Source organism: Hemicordylus capensis, chromosome 3 (assembly GCF_027244095.1).
Source record: "Hemicordylus capensis ecotype Gifberg chromosome 3, rHemCap1.1.pri, whole genome shotgun sequence".
NCBI lineage: Eukaryota > Metazoa > Chordata > Lepidosauria > Squamata > Cordylidae > Hemicordylus > Hemicordylus capensis.
In genome coordinates this window covers 120,861,971-120,881,302 of record NC_069659.1, presented here as the reverse complement: position 1 = coordinate 120,881,302, position 19,332 = coordinate 120,861,971, and the positions used below count along the sequence as shown (strand labels likewise).

The 19,332-nt window shown below is 41.3% G+C and overlaps 1 protein-coding gene across 9 annotated transcripts in view; it reads left to right on the top strand.

The window, feature by feature from the left end:
- TBL1X (transducin beta like 1 X-linked) overlaps positions 1-19,332 on the top strand; it is a 214,332-nt gene that overhangs the window by 161,438 nt on the left and 33,562 nt on the right. For 7 of the 9 annotated variants that reach the window (XM_053311763.1, XM_053311759.1, XM_053311764.1 and 4 more), the window contains one exon: positions 5,907-6,014. The exons of 1 other annotated variant lie outside the window; for it this stretch is intronic. In XM_053311763.1, the coding sequence (XP_053167738.1) occupies positions 5,957-6,014 (58 nt within the window). In that variant the 5' untranslated portion in view covers positions 5,907-5,956. Of the gene's footprint in view, positions 1-5,906; positions 6,015-10,401; positions 10,492-19,332 lie in introns of those variants that run through there. One more of the 9 variants, XM_053311765.1, reaches the window with a different exon arrangement.

Sequence of the window (19,332 nt, the reverse complement as noted above, 5' to 3'; positions counted from 1 at the left end):
AATCATTTGAACCAAATTGGGTATAGTTGCAGTGAGTGACTCACAGGGACCCCTCAATGGCATAGTTTGTGATTATGTCATCCACACGATTCAAGATGGTGGATGCGTAAACTTTGGATGCGCAAGTGGGCTAACTTGTGAATTGCTTAACCGATTTGAACCAAATTTGCTACAGCTGTATGGACACATAGGGATGCCCCAATGGTGTAATTTGTGATGATGTCATCCACCCTGATCCAAGATGGTGCATGTGTGAATTTTTGAGGCACAATGCACTAACTTGAGGACTGTCTAACCGATTTGAACAAAATTTGGTACAGTTGTATTGAGTGACTCACTTGTAAAGATGTTACTAATGCTAAATAAGAGCCTAGCCTGAGGGCAGGTGGCTAAGCCTGCAACTACCAACTTGGTAGAGTCCCACTGCTAGTTTTCAGGGGAGCCTCAAGGAGGAACAGCAGCCTTTGAGAGAAGAGGGCAAGAGAGAGGGCACCTGGGATCAATATAGCCCTTTGTGGAAAGGAGGAGGAGCTGGAAAGAGAGGGAAAAGTGGAGGCTGATGGAGCTGGACATTAGGGAGCTGCTGGAAACTGGACATATACAGAAGTGCATTGGGTGGAGGGTGAGTTTGAAGGATGAGTGCATTGGAGGGATGCCGGCCCCTCTGCCACCTGTCCACCCTCTCCACATCCCCACTTGGCGATGGTGGTGGGGGAATGCCAAGGGTTTGTCTGGCTGGCAATGTGAGTGTGGGTAAGAATGAAGGAGAGGGTGATGGACAGCGGGGTAGGAAGGAGAGGCATTAAGAGTGGGGGGGAAGATAGGGGATAAAATACCTATATTGCCTATATTCGGTTACTCCTGTGGCACTCACAGAAGTGTGGGTTGAACAAAAATTATCGAATTATTGATGGTATTATAACAATGTGTATGAAGATATGTGTATGATCTGATTTACTTATGTGAAACAATTTCCTGTTTACCGACTTTAAGACAAAATGAATTTATACATCTGCAGATGCAGGTGATTAGAATGCTAATGCAAAAGAAGGAAATGTAGCTGCTTTGAAGAGGGTGTGTGTGTGTAAGAGAGAGATATTGAACAGTTTTACAGACATAATGACTTTGATTCAGTGGTGTCTTCTGTGAGCAGACAGCCACCTGCTTATGCAAAATCACCCCCACCCATTTCCTAAAATTCCCTACTATTAGTACTGCCTCACTGTCTGCATTTCATTCTGTGCATTTTTCAGTATCTAGTAGTGCTCTGAAGCATCCTTTTGGACATCAATGGAACATAAATGCATGGATTGACCAGTACATTATATGGATCCCTGTAAATCATACCAATTACATTGGAACTCGGGGCCCTAAAAATGACAAGTTTAGAATTTACAATTTTTTTCTTTTTCTGTAAAAATGAAAGGTCACCACACACAAGGTCTATTCACACATATCCAACTGTACATATCTATGTACAGTGTGCACATGTACAGATCTGTGCACACATACAATTATGCACACATTATGTTCAATGCGTGTACAGAAGTTAAAAGTTATAAAAGTTAAAAAAGAAGAAGAAGAAGAAGAAGAAGTAAACTTCCTGTCTGTACCCTGCATTGAATGGGGTCTGTACTGTTCCTGCAGGTCACTTTTAAAATAAACACCACCATTCATTCATTCATTCATTCATTCATTCTCTCTCTCTCTCTCTCTCTCTCTCTCTCACACACACACACACACACACACACACACACACACACACACACACCCTCCCATCCACCCCCGGCCCCACACACCTGGCAATGACAGATAGCTGGAGGAGTGCTATATCAGGGTGCCATTCATCTTGTGCCATTTATCTCATATAGACAATGTAATTTGTCCACATGTTAGTTTTCATTGAATGGGCATTACCTATACATAGGATATTGCAATGGAATTGGTTTTAAAGCTTTCAGCTAGGTGCTTGAAGATGCTGAGCATTGTAATATTCTACCTCATGAAAATCTTGGAAGCTTAATTATGGTTTAAAATTGTGATGCTCCAGTCTAGTGTATCAAATCTTGGGACCATACAAATATTGAATTATAATGTGGTTGTTTCTGAAAGCATATTATTACCAAAAGGCACTCTTTTTTGTTTGGTTGGATCCATGATGCACCTAATAATTGCAGGTTTTGCTAAGTTGACTTGGGGCAGTTTAGGAATAAAGTCATTAACATACCAATTCTAAATATATACGAAACTGTGGGAGTGTTTATTTTCCTGTGTAAGGCAAACAGACCCAGACCATCATGTTTATGCTTCATATCACATTTAATAATTTGCATAATAGGTTACTGCCATAAATTGCTCCATTTTGGCCAAAATGCTTCCACTCCTCCCACAGCCTGTATGAACATTTATATGTGGTGTAACAGTTTGTATTTAATTAACAGTTTAGGTAATTAATAACAGTGTGGTTAATTATTGACATACATGGTAGCTGTTTCTGATTAAGTGTTGTACACACGGGCTCACCACAATTCATCAAGTCATGATATTATGCCACTGTGCATGGGCATCCTTAGGTCTTTTTTTCAGGTCAAAAGTGGCAATCTTATAGCCATTTACCTGGGAGTAAGTCCCATTGAATTCAGCTGAATTTCTCAATCTGGGAGAGGGGCAACTGCCTCCCCTGGACAATAAGTATAGCGCTTTTAATTATTCTGTACTTTATTTATTTATTTATTTATTTATTTACTTAGTTCAGTTTTTATACCACCTTTCATAAGGCATCCCAAGGTGCTTTACAAAAGTTAAAATACAACCCAATTTCATATAAAATAACATTTAAAACCTTAAAATCAGTTAAACAGTAAAAACGGTAAACACCAAAAAAGAACAACCATTTAAAAAAAGAGAAGCAGAAGCAGGAAAGCTGAGAAACCGGGCGACCTCTGAGAGGTAAAAGCCTGAACAAATAAAAGGTAATTTAGTTGTGTGTTTTTAAAAGCAGCCACAGATGTCAAAGTATGGACATTCACTGGGACAGCATTCCAGAGCCTGGGAACAAAAACCAAGAAGGCACCGTCTCACATGCACGACAGTTTAGCCTTTCTCATTGTTAGTACACAGAGCAAAGGACCCTCTGACAACCTTGTGGGCAGAAACCCTTGGGAGCAGGTGGTCCTTCAGGTATCCTGGGCCCAAAGCATTAAGGGCTTTAAAGGTAATAACCAGTAACATGAATTGGATCCAGAAACAAATTGGTTGTTTCCGGATGATCTGAGTGAGCAGTTCCAGAGGGAACCCTGACAGCTGCATTCTGCACCAACTAAAGTTCAGAATATTCTTCAAGGGCAGGCCCACACATTGTAGTAATCCAGGTGTGACATGACTAAGGCATGGGTAACCGTGGCCAGATCTGCCTTCTTGAGAAAGGGACGCAGCTGGTGCACTAGCCAAAGCTGTGCAAAGTCACCCCTGACCACCACCTCCACCTGAGCGTCTATATGCAGAGCTGCGTCCAGCAACACCCCCGAGCTGCACACTTGCTTTTTCAAGGAGAGTACAACCCCATCCAGAGCTGGTTAAATCACCCTGGCCAATTGGCTTTTCTACTGATCAACAGCACCTCCGTCTTGTCTGGATTTAGCCTCAGTTTGCTAGCTCACATCTGATGCATCACTGCCTCCAGCCCTAGTTAAGTATATCCACTGCTTCCCTAGGATCTGATGTCGGGGAAAGGTAGAACTGAATGTCATCTACATATTGATGAGGCTTCAGTCCAAGCCTCTTGATGACCTCTCCCACCAGTTTCATGTAGATGTTAAACAGCATAGGGACAATACTGAGCCTTGTGGGGCCCCAGAGGCCAAGGAGTTGAGCAAAAGTCCTTCTGGAACCTCCCCTCAAGTATATAATACAACTACTATATTTGTGCCTGTCAATAATGTTCATTATTCCTCACAGGCTCTATATTTTTTAGACTTTTTCTTTTTAACCATAGTCTTGACTAGAAAATCATCACTGTTTCCTCCAAAGAAGTTAGAGCCTTTAATTGACAATAAGATACCAGGCCTTTCGTCAAGGAAAAATAAATGAAGGTGGTGGTTGTATTAGTTATTATCTGCAATGTATGTATTACAAATTACTGCAATAAATAAAATTGATACTACGGAAGAAAGGTCCTAATTTACCATGACTGTAAAACTATGTGGGGGGAAATCAATCTGAATTGTTGATGAATTATATTAGGGTGGTGAAATAAAAGCACCACACAGCTCCAAAGTACTGCTCACATAAATAATGCAGAGACATCTGCTAGAGTCATGCATGACCTTCAGCTTTGGGGAAACCTGTAGATGAGCATAGATGACTTAAAGCAGCAGATGCTACTCCAAGCAACAGCAATTGCTGATTAGAGTTTCAATGAACAAAGGCTATCTAGTTGCCAGAGAGAGAGAATGTCAGTCATGCAAATTTTAAGCAAAGAACCTATACAAATTTACTCTTTGTTCCACACTTTGATGCAGTTGTAGTATCAGATCAAATGCTGAAAAACTGATCTTATCGTTCCAAAGGAAAATAAACATGACTTCTCGATTCATTGTTTACTGCATATTTGTAAAATTAATAAGACGATTTATCTTTAACATAGAATTTAAAAATGCCATGCTATGACAAAGCATCAGCCTCTGTCTGGTTGTGTATAAATGGTTCTATTTTAATAGGTTATGTTCTCTGAATAGAGACTGCTTTCTCTTCTGATGCATCAGTGCTCCATCTGTACAATACTGTGCAGTAGTTGGTTTTCTCCCTTTTGCCTGTCAGAGATCCACACTGCTGGACCAGTGATGTGATTCACACACAACGAAGGAAGATGTAATTGGTTATCTTGATGCTTTAGTGTTAGTTTGGAACAATGTGCCTGTGTGAATCATGTTGCTGAATAAGCAAAAGTGCATTATGCTTCAGTAATAATTCTAAATAGAACTCTTCTATTAACTATTAGATGTTTTCATGTGATCTTTTTTTTTTAATGAGTTTTATAAAAGGATGCTAGGACACACTGCACCTGTCTCGTTAACTGTGACTAGATTTGTGGTGGTTAGGATCACGGGCTACAAACAGCCACATCAGGATCAGTGCCAGGTAGTGGTGGGCCCTTGGGCAAATCTTTGTGCTGGGCCCCTTAAATCTGTGCCCTACTGAGAACTGTTTTGGAAACCAGTGGGCATGTCCATTACCCTTCCTAGTCTTCCAGACCACCATATGGTGCCTAGTTCCAGGATAACTTTACAATTGGGAGATATACTTTTTCTTCAGCATTCTGGTGTTCAGTCATGGTACTGGAGCATCTTGGAAATCAAAATGGCCCCACGTGCATGACAGTGCTGCTGCTTTTGTTCACTGCAGCCTGGTAAGCATGCGAGCAGGAAGAGCCCATTGGAAGACAGCAGTGACTGTTATCCTTCAGGAGTCCGCTGAGTAATCCCGTAGATGGGCCCATGCTTGACCTCGCCAACTCCTGACACGGGCTTGAGTTATATGCCTGAAGACTGGGGGAAAGTAGGTGTTTTAACATGTGGTTGTATGTCAGGTAGTTTAATTCCAGAGCTTTTCATCTCTGTCTTCTTTCTCTTTAACTGCTGAGCAGTAAAACTGTATATGAAAATATGAGAAAGCTCTTTCAAAACTTTTAAATGTACTCTCTAGAAACCTCAGTGAGTGTTCATGGTCTGATACATGATAGAAAGATTATAGATGTGTTTATATTCTTTGGACGGCTCATTATGAAAAATGTCAGATATAAATGAAAACGCTAGAATGTGGGTATATATACCTTTTCCCCTTAAAACGAGCAAATATAAATTCAAATGACAGTAATAAAAAGTTTATCATTCCTCCTCTTTGAACAGAGCGTGGATCGCACTTCTTGCAAACCTCATCATATTGAGGTGGGGCTAAGATGAGCATAACCAGTGACGAAGTGAATTTCTTGGTGTATCGCTATCTCCAGGAGTCAGGTAACTTGTTTTCCATGACAATAATTATACATCTTTGACAGTGAAAAACAATTTTGCCTTTCCTGTTTGCAAAATTACGCAGAGAATCAGAGAATGAGAAACCTTTTACCTACACAATGCAGGCTTCGTTCATATTTGTACATTATAAATTTTACAAATAATATTTAAAGTTGACTGTTGCAAATAGTGGCTTAGATACTGGGCATCAAGCCAAGTGGTATGTGGATTCCTTGGTGCTTCCTTGGCACTTACCAATTTGTCACTTCTCTTAGCACAGGCGGAGAAGGTTTCATGCTAATGATGCTGTTGGTGCTTTATACAGGGGGGAAAGACATGGAGTCTTTTTTGTATTCCCCCCCTCCCCCGTCCCGCTAGGGAAGTATGTTTTCCTTGTTTCCTACATCTCACCTAGTTTGGCCTGTAGACTTTTTCTTTATTATGACTTCTTTCACATTTCATTAGATAACATTAAAAGTTCTGAGCCTGCAAAATGTGATGTTTTTGAAATGTTGCATATAAATAAATGAAGCATGTAAATAAATGAAGCATAGAACATGTGACCTTGGTATACTTTAATTTGGTAGTGGCTGATGTCTAGATTAACTCTTCACCAGCTATTCCTTTGGCGATCTCCCCTTTCCTCTGCAGCCACCTGCGGCTCCCGAAACTGTCTCTCTGAGGACTTACCAACCCTCAGGGAAAGCTGTACCTCTCCCCTTGCACAGTGGAAACCCAAGTGACTCAGTGGAGGCTTAGTCTCCCATTAATTTATCTCCAGCTCATTCTCCCACGAAGCAGCCTGTCTTGCTCCCTTCCTCTCTTGTAGCAGAATGTTCCTGGAGTTCAAGAGTTCTGGTCTTAAAATCCCTTATTCTGTTGACACTGCTTAAAATTTTAAACAATCCGCCATTTTGCTACTGGCTTCACCTTTCCAAGCCACCATTTCATGCTGCTTGCTCCCAAGGATCTAGAGTCCCTGGGAGTTCCCTGGAAATCGAAAGACTGCCCACTCTGACCTAGCCTGTAGAAACGCAGCTTTTAAAATTGCTACCTGTCTTTATAGACAGGTATAGTCTGTAATAGGATTGCTTGAAAGAATGGCTTTTTACTTAAAAGAAGTGAAAAGGATTGAAGTTTCAAATGATTTTGATATAATTGGGCTTTATTTGCTGCTTTCTATAAATTGGTTTTAGATAGAATTAGTCTTTTTAGTGTTGCTGTTTAGAACACGTTTTTCAGCAAAAGAGAAAGTGAGTACTTTGGAATCTGAATGCTTGGCATATGATGTGCATAAGAGTCCGCTGGTATTTTTAAGCGACACGTTTCCAGTAGTCAGTTATTTTGGAAGTTATTGATGTAGGTTTTTAAAGTAAGTCTTAATATATGAATAGGGTGGTTTGCATTGTGCCCGAGTAGGATGAGTTTCAAAAAGATTTCAGGCTTTACGTCTTGGTACCCAAAAAAGAAACAAAACTTCAGTGCCAATCTGTAGAAAACAGTCTTTGAAAACCTTGCTAGCTCATTATTACAGTGTGTCAACAGTGATGGCTTATTCACTGTTGCTGCTTACCAGTGGTTGTTATGACTGACTGCAGAGCAGGGCAAAATTTGCTTAGTATAATTTTCCTTGCTATAAAATGAACCTGGATACTGTCTCCATTACCTCCTTTAACCTCCCCCTGCCACCCCACAAATGTAGAAAAATAATGTTCCACTGGCCATATTGAAAAGAGAACAGATTTTACATGTCTAGTTGTGCCGAATGGCAGAACCTGTGATACTTTTATTACCTAACACCCCAATATACAAAGTGGGAAAGAGGGGTTTCTTTATAATCTTTTTCTTCTTAAAACAAAAAGCCTGCAACAAACAAGGGGAGTAATGGAAGTGCTAAATGATATTATCAGAAATTTCTTTCTAAGCTCATTAAACCTTTCATTCCTACTAAAGGTCTTTTTCCATGCTCCTTTGAAAGATTATTAAATTTTAACTAAACTGCTCTAAATTCTTGTCAGATACTGATAGTATCAGCTATCCAAGAAAGAGACTAGTTTCCTCCGCCCTCTCTGCCCCCTCCACATTCTCTCTCTCTCTCTCTCTCTCTCTCTCTCTCTCTCTCTCTCTCTCACACACACACACACACACACACACACACACACACACACACACACACACTTCCATGAAATTTAATAGCCAACCATGTATACTATAATTTTGGCAGCTATATAAAGTACAGCAGGAGGATTCCTTCTATTCAGTTCCCAGAAACTGTGGGATGCCTTGTAACTGAGAAAGCAGTTTCTGGGTCTCTAGAAATCATTGTAATAATAGCAACTCTCATATTTAAAATAATACAATACATTTATATCTGTAAAGGGATGCAATAGATTGGGGTGGGGGGAGGTTCTCAAGTCACCTATAAGTTTGCATGTTAGTAATACTACCCAGCTCTTAAAACAAATGGCATTTTGTTGACTCTGTATTGTATGTTTAAACTGTTCGTTGATTACTCTTTAAATCAACTTCATATTATTAATGAAAAGAATAACAAGTTTAGCAGATGTTGACCAGACAGACAAGAGGGGTCCTAGTATGTGGTGATGGTTATTTTCTGTTAATTACCTTGTGAACTTGATTCCCAGTTTAGAAATTGTTGCATTAATTAAAGCCAAGTCATTAACCAGGTATAGTCTTGTAGATCAGCTCTTTACCATTTTGTTTATTTTTATTTTAGAATAAATTGTATGTTCATGATTGGGCGATTGGATCAGAAGAATTTAAGAATATTGACCTTTCCATTCATTTAAAAGATTCTGGAGGGCAAGGAAAGGAAGTGGTTAAGTTTGTTTTGTTTTATTTGTTTGACATATTTTTATGCCACCTAAACATACTGCAAGGTGATTTACAAAAATTAAAATTCAAAGACCATACACTTTAAAAAAAGAAAAAAGAAAACTAGAAACAATACAACTATTTGAAAGTTAACCAAAAGACTGGTTAAACGAGCATTTTAAGCATTTTTTCTAAGGCTGTCAGAGATGTTGAAGTTCAACAGGGATTGAAAATCCATTTAGAATAGGCCACTCCCTCTCCTGAATTATGTCTCCTTACAATGAACACCTCTGTCTTAGTTGGATTTGCCTCAGTTTATGATCCTTTTAAGTCCATTACCACCTCCAGGCAGGCATTTAGGGATGTTATGCCACTTCCTGATGAAGTTGACTTGGAGAGAGAGATTTTGGTGGCATTAGCATCCTGGTAGCATCCTGCACTAAATTTCCTGATGATATCTCATAATGGTTTCATGTAGATGTTAAAAAAATATCGGCAACAGTATTGACTCTTGCAGGACTCCATATAAAAGCTCTCATTTTGAAGAGCAACAGACTCCAAGCAAATACCATCTGGAATCTACCTGAAAGGGAATGGGATGGCACCATTGTAAATCAGTGCCTCTCACTCCCAGATCCCACATATGATTATTTCAAAAGTCACTGAGTGACCAACAGAGTCATCCTTCTGTTGATTCCCAACTGAAGATCATCCACCAGGCCAACCAACACAGTCTCAACCCCATAGCCTGCAAGAAAGCTGGCTTGAAATGCATCTAGATAATCTGTTTCCTTCAAGATTGCCTACAGCTGGGAGGCCACCATCCTTTTGGCCACCTTATCTAATCATGAGAGGTTAGAGACAGGGCTATAATTGCTTAGGTTTGAAGGGTCCAGTGCAGATTTTTAGGGAGTAGTCTAATCATTTCCTATTTAAGACAGGAAGACCTCCTGCCCTCCCTCAGAGAAGCATTTATAATAATGATGGCTTCATTCAAATTCAGGAAAAGCGAAGCCTATGTTAGCTTTTTCACAATTGTGGATAACTCTAGTGGATGCTAGTTTGTGGAAGCAATATGTGCAAAAATGAATAGTTTCTTTGCTGCTCATATTGCCACTGCATAGACCTTCCTGTTGGATTTGAGTTGTCCTTCACCACTTGTACTCCAGTCATCTACTTTTCCACTTCTTCAGTATACCATGAGGCTAACTTTGAAGCGGATCACAGAGAACACTTAGGAGCATAGGCGGAACTGGGGGGGGGCAGGCAGGGCACGTGCCCTAGGCGCCACTGAGGGGGGGGCACCATGCCAGTTCCTGCCACCCCCACCCCATTGCCCACCTGCCCAGCCCCAGGGCCCCTCAGCCACTTGCCTCCAGCTCCGGCCTAGGATCGGAGCAGCCTGCAAACTGCAGAGCTCTTCTCTCCCCACCTATCAGCTATCAGCCTGCAAACTGCAGAGCTCTTCTCTCCCCACCTATCACCTATCTCTCCCCACCTATCAGCGGCGGGTGGGCGGGGCTTCCAGAGAGGCCTCCGAGTAGGCCTCCCTGAAGCCAGAACTCGGCAGGCCCCAAGAAAGGCAGGAAGGAGGCTGGCAGAGCTCCCTGCAGCAGACCAGACCCTCCAGCACAGCTTTTGCAAGGTAGGCTGTGCATTCCTTTTTGTGGTTACCCCCGTATATAGGGATCTGCTTGCCATAGGGCTCTGATATGGGGGGTGGGGCGAGACTGAGAAGTCTCTGAATATTTAATTTAAAACAGACTGAAAAATGTGCTGGCTTTAAAAACAAAAACTATCTAAGGCATATAAGTGGCTTGTTTCATGTCAGAAAATTACAAAAACGTCTGGAACAAATATTTATTTATTCATTCATTCTTTCATTCATTTATAAATGCACTTATGTTCAAGTTGTTTTGCAACCCAGAAGGTCTGAGTGAGAACTGTGAAGCATGTGTTGTGCTTTTATTTTATTTTATTTTTCTTGTGTGTGAACTGTTCTCCAGTAACTTGCAGGGACTTCAGGGTAAATCTGGCCAACATGTGAATGCAGCACCTCCATTCCAGAGGAGATGTGTGTTAAAGGGCTTTAAAAGCCTCGTGTGAAAAACCTCCAGGAATCAAACTTTACTGAATTTGTTCAGAATTCTGAGAAAACAAACATAGGCTCACCCTGGATGGTTGAAAGTCTCCTTTGCTAATCTGCAGCGAGGGGGCCATTTTAATAATTAGCGTTGTTAGTGTGTTCTAGGCATTAAAAGTAGCACAAATCTATAGTACTCAATGTATATCACTATATACTGTGAAGTGTGCATGTGTGTATTCAGTGAAATGTATTTCCAGGCAGCATACTTATTTTGAAATATCAGACTTAAATCCTTGGGCGCCTGGGATGTGTGGAGGCCCTGGACTTTGAGGGGCTGGGGCCCCATTTTAAAATCTCATCTTGGCCCATTCCAACCTTGCTATGCCCCTGGCGGTCACTACACATGGGTTTCTGCACAACACCTGCACAGAAGAAACTTCCATGTAGAAAATGTGTCTCTTGTCAATTGACCCTGAATTTTTCCATCCATGACTGGGATATTTGAGAGTTAGAGTCAATAATAAAAGAACAGCACACTGCTTGTGACAGGAAGGGGCAAATTACAATGATTTCTTAGTCTGGCAGGGGCTGGTTTTGGCCCTGGCAGAACTTGGTTGTCTTGCTCCTGTTTCAACTGCCTCTGTCTAGTGTGGCAAACTAATGTATCCTCCTACCTCTTGATGTCAAAGTAAGCACTGGTGTGGTGAATGCACATATACCCCATCATGAGCCAACAGTCATCATAAGACAAAGGCTGGCAGGAATCATTTACCACCACCACCCCACCACCACCACCTTCTTCTTCCCCTATTTTGCTAGTGGCTATTTGGGCAGGTGATCCTCTAGGACAAAGTCAAAAAGGTGATCCTCTAGGACAAAGTAAAAAAAGAATGAGATGAGACAGAGAAAATGACACTTGGAATCCTCGCATAACTCCTGACTGTTGTTCTAGGTCTTTTACAGAGATGGCTCATGTTTTCAGGTTTTGATCAACAACCATGTCTAGATGGTACAGTGTTCCTTTTAACAAGGATTTCCAAATATTGTTGACTACAAGTCCCATCATTCTTGTTTGGACAGGGGCGCAATTTCAGTGCTTGCCCTAGGCGCTATTTTCCCTAGTTACACCTCTGCTTAGGAGCAATCATGTCTACTGCACTGGTGAATTCCCTCTTCCATTTCTTTACCAGGGCGCATTGATAGAATCACTAGCAAAGAGAAGTCTAAAACCTTCCAAGGCCAAGAATCCTATTAGATCCAATAAGCTCCTTGGGTGGACCATCTTAATACATCCTTTACGCCAGGTATAAATTGAACCTTAACCAGACGGTGGTCCCTCCTTAATGATGGGGAAATCACAGGGGTCCCCACCCTAGGAATATCTCTGATCAGTGGTTTTCAGAGTGTGTGACAAGCATCATACATCAGTCCAGAAACAGCTTGGGTTAGGCTCATAGTTGTCATGGCCACATGGCCAAAACTGACAAATTGGTCCCAAAGTGAACACTGAAGTAACCTACTACCATAGGTATGGGTGACTCCAATGCCATGGAGCAGAGCTGGGGTGTAAGAGTACCCTTCCTGGTCCTTAAAACTATCCCCCACACCTTCAAACTAGCAGTCACTGGTTCTGTGCACATCCCTAACTGTGACCAGTGCTCTAATTGTTCATAAATGATCTAGAGGTTGGGGTAAGCAATGAAGTGGCCAGAACTGCAGATGACACTAAACTATTTAGGGTAGGGAAATAGAAAACAGATTGTGAGGATCTCTCCAAACTGGGTGAGTGGGTGACAAAATGGCAAATGTGGTTCCATGTAAGCAAGTGTAAAGTAATGCATATTAGGGCAAAATACCCCAACTTTACACATACACTGAGATGTCAGTGATTCACCAGGAGAGAGATTTGTGGGTTGTGGTGGACGGCTCATTGAAAGTGTTGACTCGGTTCATGGCAGCTGTGAAATAGGCAAATTCCATGCTAGGAATCATTTAAGAAAGGGGTTGAAAATAAAAGTGCTAATATTATAATTTCCTTATACATATCTGTGGTTTGGCGCATTTGGAGTACTTCATGCAGTTCTGATCACCATATCTTAAGAACAACCTTGTAGGAATGGAAAAGGTGCAGAAGAGGGCTACCAAGTGATCAGAGCCTGGAGCAGCTTTCTGATGAGTCAAGGCTACAGCATATGGGGCTTTTTAGTTTGGAAAAGAGGCAACTAAGGGGAGACATGACCGAGGTGTATAAAACTTTTCATGGAGTGGAGAAAGTGGATGGAAAGAATTTTTTCTCCCTCTCTCGCAACACTAGAACCAGGGTCATCCTATGAACTGGAGGCCATGAAATTTATGACCAACAAAGGAAGTACTTTTTCACACAGCGCGTAATATGTGGAATTCTCTGCCATGAGATGTAGTGATGGCCACTAGTTTGGATGGCTTTAAAAAGGGCTTAGACAAATTCATGGAGGACAAGTCTACTAGTCTGGTGGCTATAGGCTACCTCCAGCCTCAGAGGCAAGATCCCTCCAAATACCAGTTGCAGGGAAGCAACAGCAGCAGAGAAAGCATTCCCTCACCTCTTGCTTGTGGGCTTCTCAGGGGTATCTAGTGGGCCACTGTGTGAAACAGAATGCTGGATTTAATAGGCCTTGAGCCTGATCCAGCAGGACTATTCTTATGTTAACAACTGTAGTCGAGAAGAAAGAAATAAGAAAAATTAAAATAATTGTCATAGCAATATCAAGTGATAGCAGAATAGAAGAAAAAGAAATAGAAAAAAATAACAAAATACAAAGATCTACAAACTGAAATTGAAAGGCTGTGGCAGAAGAAGACCCAAATCCAGTAATAATTGGCACCCTAGGTACAATTCCAAAACACCTTGAAGAGCACCTCTACACCATCGGGGCCACAGAAATCACGACCAGCCAATTACAAAAAGCAACTTTACGGGGAACAGCCTATATTTTGCAATGATATCTATAGTAATAACTATATTGATAATAAAATTCTGGCATCCCAGGTCCTTGGGAAGGATTCAATGTCTGGATAAAACAAACCAGTCAATAACACCTGTCTGACTGTGTAAACAAGAAATAATAATAATAAACTTTATTTGTTTGCCACCCAATAACAAATTATTCTCTGGGCAGCTCACAACAGAAGATTAAAAGATACAATAAAAACACATAATACATTAAATCATAACAGACAAAAAAGAAGGTAAAAAGAAAATACCAAATACATTTTTAAAAAACAGCTTAAAAACCTATTTTAAAATTAGTTAAAAATCAGATCAAATCTGAAAAGCAGAATATGAAAGGCAAAAGGTTTGAACAAAAAGGTTTGAACAAAAAGGTTTTTACCTGGTGTTTAAAATAACAAAGTGAGGAAGCCAGGCGCACGTCACTGGGAAGCCTATTCCATAAATGGGGTGCAAACATTGAAAAGGCCCTCTCCCTGGTAGCCACCAGCCTCACCTCGTTTGGCAGGGTGACCTAGAGGAGGGCCTCTGAAGAAGATCTTAAAGTGCAGGTAAGGGACATGTAGAGAAAGGCGCGCTCTCAGGTAACCCAGTTCCAAGCCATCTAGGGCTTTAAAGGTTAAAACCAGGACTTTGAATTGGGCCCAGAAATTAACGGGGCACCAATGAAGCTGATAAAGAATGAGCGTAATTTGATCAAAACATCCAGTCCCAGTTAATTATCTTGCAGCTTTATTTTGTAGCAGTTGCAGTTTCTGGACCATTTTCAAAGCAAGCCCTATGTACAATGTATTGCCGTAATCTAAGCAAGAGATTACTAGAGTGTGAATAAGCCAGGCCAAGCTATCTCTGTCCAGGTAAGGTCGCAGTTGGCGTATCAGCCAAAGCTGATAGAAGGTGCTCCGAGGCAGAGGCCACTCATTTTATTTATTGATTCGATTTTTATTCCGCCCTTCCAAAGTGGCTCAGGGCAGTTTACAATGAAAACAAAATCATTAAAACCAATAACAGTTAAAACAGAAATATAGCAATAGCAGCAATAGCACTTACATTTATATACCGCTCTATAGCTGGAGCTCTCTAAGCGGTTTACAATGATTTTAGCATATTGCCCCCAACATTCTGGGTACTCATTTTACCGACCTCGGAAGGATGGAAGGCTGAGTCAACCTTGAGCCCCTGGTCAGGATTGAACTTGTAACCTTCTGGTTACAGGGCGGCAGTTTTACCACTGCGCCACCAGGGGCTCTTATATAAACAATAATATAAATATAAACAATATATTTATTCTTATATAAATATAAACAATATAAAACATCCATTAATTAAAACATTGTAAAAGACAATTAACCAGAACAATGAAAAAACCCTGAAAACCAGGTTATAGCATTAAAACTAATTAAAAACCCTGGAAGGCTAGACCAAACAGGTAAGGGCTCTCCTGAGGGCAATAAAGAATCCAGATTGCGGATTTCTGCCGGGAATGCATTCCACAGCCCAGGAGCAGCTACAGAGAAGGCCCGCCTCTGACCAAACAAACCTGTGGTAACTGGAGACGGACCTCTTCAGATGACCTTAACATGCGGTGGGGATCATGTAGAAGAAGGCGCTAAGATAACTTGGACCGAAGGCATTCAGGGCTTTAAAGGTAATAACCAGCACTTTGTATTTCGCCTGGAAACATATTGCCCAATAACATTTTGCCTGGAAACAAATTCAATAATAAAATAAATAAATGTTGTCAGCCAGTGTAACTATTTCAAAACAGGCAATATGGTCTCTCCGGGTTGCCCCAGAAATCAATCTGGCTGCCGCATTCTGAACTAACTGAAGTTTCTGGACTACGTACAAAGGCAGCCCCACATAGAGTGCATTGCAGTAGTCAAGCCGGGAGGTTACCAGCTGATGCACCACTGTTTTGAGGTCATCCTCTTCAAGGAATGGGTGCAGCTGTCGAATCAGCCGGAGCTGATAGAAAGCACTCCTGGCCATGGCCTCCACCTGAGATACCAGGGTGAGGCCTGGGTCCAGCAGTACTCCCAAGCTGCGCACCTGCTCCTTCTGGGGGAGTGTAATCCCATACAGCACAGGAAGATCTAACGCACCCCTCAGATTCTGAACCCCCAAAATGAGCACCTCCATCTTGCTTGGATACAGCTTCAGTTTTTTCTCCCTCATCCAGCCCATTTATTCAGTGAATGCCATTTCATGATGATGAAAAGGAGAAATAGATTTGGGTGTCATCAGCATACTGCTAACATCCAGCACCAAAACTCCTGATGACCTCACCCAGTGGTTTCATGTAGATATTGAAAAGCATTGGTGACAGAATGGAGCCCTGGGGGACTCCATATAACAGCTCCTGTTTTGAGGAACAACTGTCACCAAGCTCCACCATCTGGCATCTACCCGAGAGATGGCGCGGAACCACTGCAAGGTAGTGCCCCCTATTCTCAACTCCCCCAGGTGATCCAGAAGGATACCATGGTTGATGGTATAGAACACTGTTGAGAGATCCAGAAGAACCAGCAGAGTCACACTTCCTCTGTTGATTCCCTGCTAAAGGTCATCCATCAGGCTGACCAAGGCTGTCTCAATCCTATAGCCAGCTCTAAAGTCAGTTTGAAATGGGTCTAGATAATCAGTTTCCTCCAAGAAACCTCAGTTTCCTCCAAGTTTCCTCCCACACCCAACATGGCAAGCCTATCCAAAAGGATACCATGGTCAATGGTATTGAAATGGTATCGAACGTTGCTGAGAGATCCAAGAGAATTAACAGGGTGTTCTCTCTCTCTCTCTCTCTCTCTCTCTCTCTCTCTCTCTCTCTCTCTCTCTCTCTCTCAATAGGTCATCCCACAGGGCGACCAAAGCCGTTTCTGTTTCAAAGCCAGGCCTGAAGCCTTATTGAAATGGATCTAGATGGTCTGTTTCCTCCAAGAATGTCTTATGTTCTTATATTTAACTGTATCTCTCAGTTTTAGGAAATGCACCTCATTTTGCCACACTATCTCCTTAAGCACTCAGGGGCAAATAAATCTTGAATGTGGGCACAAATGCACCTAGACTCAAACCTGAGTTTGCAATTATGTGGGCATGTTTGAATGCCATGTATGCATTTGCAGGAGACTTGAGCCTACCAAACAACTAGACAACATTCTTAAGACTGACACATTTTCTAGACAGCTTTTGAAGCTAGAAAAATATGCTTCTGGGGGACAAAATCTTTCTGCTGCAAATGCAAAAAATAAACGTTCATCTTCAAAATACTTGTTTTTATTTTTTGCATTTGCTGCAGAAAGATAGCTTTTGTCCAAATCTTGTTAGGCATCTACTAATGGGTCTGTCACTGCCATTAAAAAATGTAGTAGTAAAGTTGGGAATAATATTTATTTCCAAGGATCTCTTTATGCCATCCCCTTCCCCTCTGCGCAACTTTGGCTTAGAGGGCAGGCTAAAGACCCAGATGTTGTACTGTGGAAGATGTTTCCCAGTAGACGTATCTGATTGCTTGCCAAAATAGCACAAGCAGTCAAGGCTGCTCAGGGCCAGATGTATGGCTAGGATGCTGATAAGATTGTCTCCCTCAATGCCACATCTTTTGACTCACTTGTAATTCTGGGAATCAAATGAATTTCAGTCCTTATAGACGATCTGCTTATGGAATAATGTTGAATTCCATAGGTCTCCAGTGCCTGAATCTGCAGTCATATAGCTTTTACTGTGCATTCCACAGGTTTTTGTTTTTTCCAACTGTACATAACTTTTCCATAACCATATTATTCATGGTTTGTCACTTAATAAATAAATAAAGAATGCTTTCCAAATCACCATGTTACCAGGAACTGTAAAGTCTTGGTCTTGTGTCAGACTCACATGATCTTAGTTTTTGTTTTTATAACCTTCTGCTCACTTTGGTATGTTTCTACTTGCCACATACATTGTGCTGAAAAATAAAATCTGTTTTGTGGACAAAGGGAGCAGAAAGTTACAACACATAAATTAGGGCTAGGTTCACTAAACTAACAACTTGAACTTTAAATCTGTCATGCTAAATATTGCACCAAATGGTTTTTGCTACATATTATAATACTTACCTGTTTGGAGTGGATTGTTGCCCTTTTTACTCGGTAACTCATAGTGCTCCATAATGCGTCTGTTCATGCCAGTTGTGAATCAAGCTGCTTTTCAACCTCAAAACACACAAGTGGGACCATTTGTTTGGATTAAAAGGACTATGCCACTGAGTTTCATTTCTGAAGCCATCTAAACAAGGACTATTACCCACATTACACTGCCTGACATGATGTCACAAACTCACAATTACCATTGTGAGTTTGTGACATCATGTCAGGCAGTGTAATGTGGGTAATAGTTTATTTCCTTGCATGCGAAGTTGCATAACTTTATGGATGACATCGGAACAACTCATTTTATCATTCTCGGCCTTTTCTCTCTTTCTCTTCATTTAACCCAGGGATTTTCAACGTGTGGGTCCCCAGATGTAATTGGACTTCAACTCCCATAATTCCCAGCCAAAGGCCACTGGGGCTGGGGATTATGGGAGTTGAAGTCCAATAATATCTGGGGACCTACACGTTGAGAAACCCTGATTTAACCTGTTCTGGAAGTTGCCAGTCTTAGTAATATGGCAGCCACCTTCTGGGTGTGGATGCTTCATATAGTGAGCCATCACATGTATACTGATGAGTTGCCATGTGGATTACCTCCCACTACATAGTTTGTCTCTGCCAAACATGACAGGTGGTGACAGACCATCCCATGTGGACAGACAAGCCAGTATAAAAAAGCTCACTGCATGGTATAGATGCTATGCAGAGGACACTTGAAGCCACTTCCAGAGAGTAGTACAAAGACAAACCATGTAGTGGAAGCTAGATGTTTCTGGAAGCTTCCAGAACATCTTTCTTTCTTTCTTTCTTTCTTTCTTTCTTTCTTTCTTTCTACCTGGGGAGACTTGCTGTGACAATGTTTGAGAACCCTTGCTTTAGGTATAATATTCAGCAAGTGTTCTGTAACAGATTATTGGACATTTTTATTCTCACTTGAGTTTTTTTGCATATCTGAATGCAAAACCTATGTATAACCATCACGTTCTGAAGGGAGCACACATTTAGGTGTGTAGCTTTTTAGAACTGTCAAAATGGATCAGGTCACAATTTCCAAGTTGTTGTTTTTTAAACATGTCATGTGGTTAATTTGACATAAGTGTAGCCTTCACACTCGATAAAATATTAGTGTAGTTAGGCATATCAACAATTACTTGTGCCTTTGGAAGTGGCTGCTACTGCCCCCCTCCCCACCAAAACAACCTGAATAAAGTTTCTGCTATGTTTGCAGTTCCTAACATGTACATTAATACTTCAAAGTCAATTGCTTTCTGAGCCTGTTCC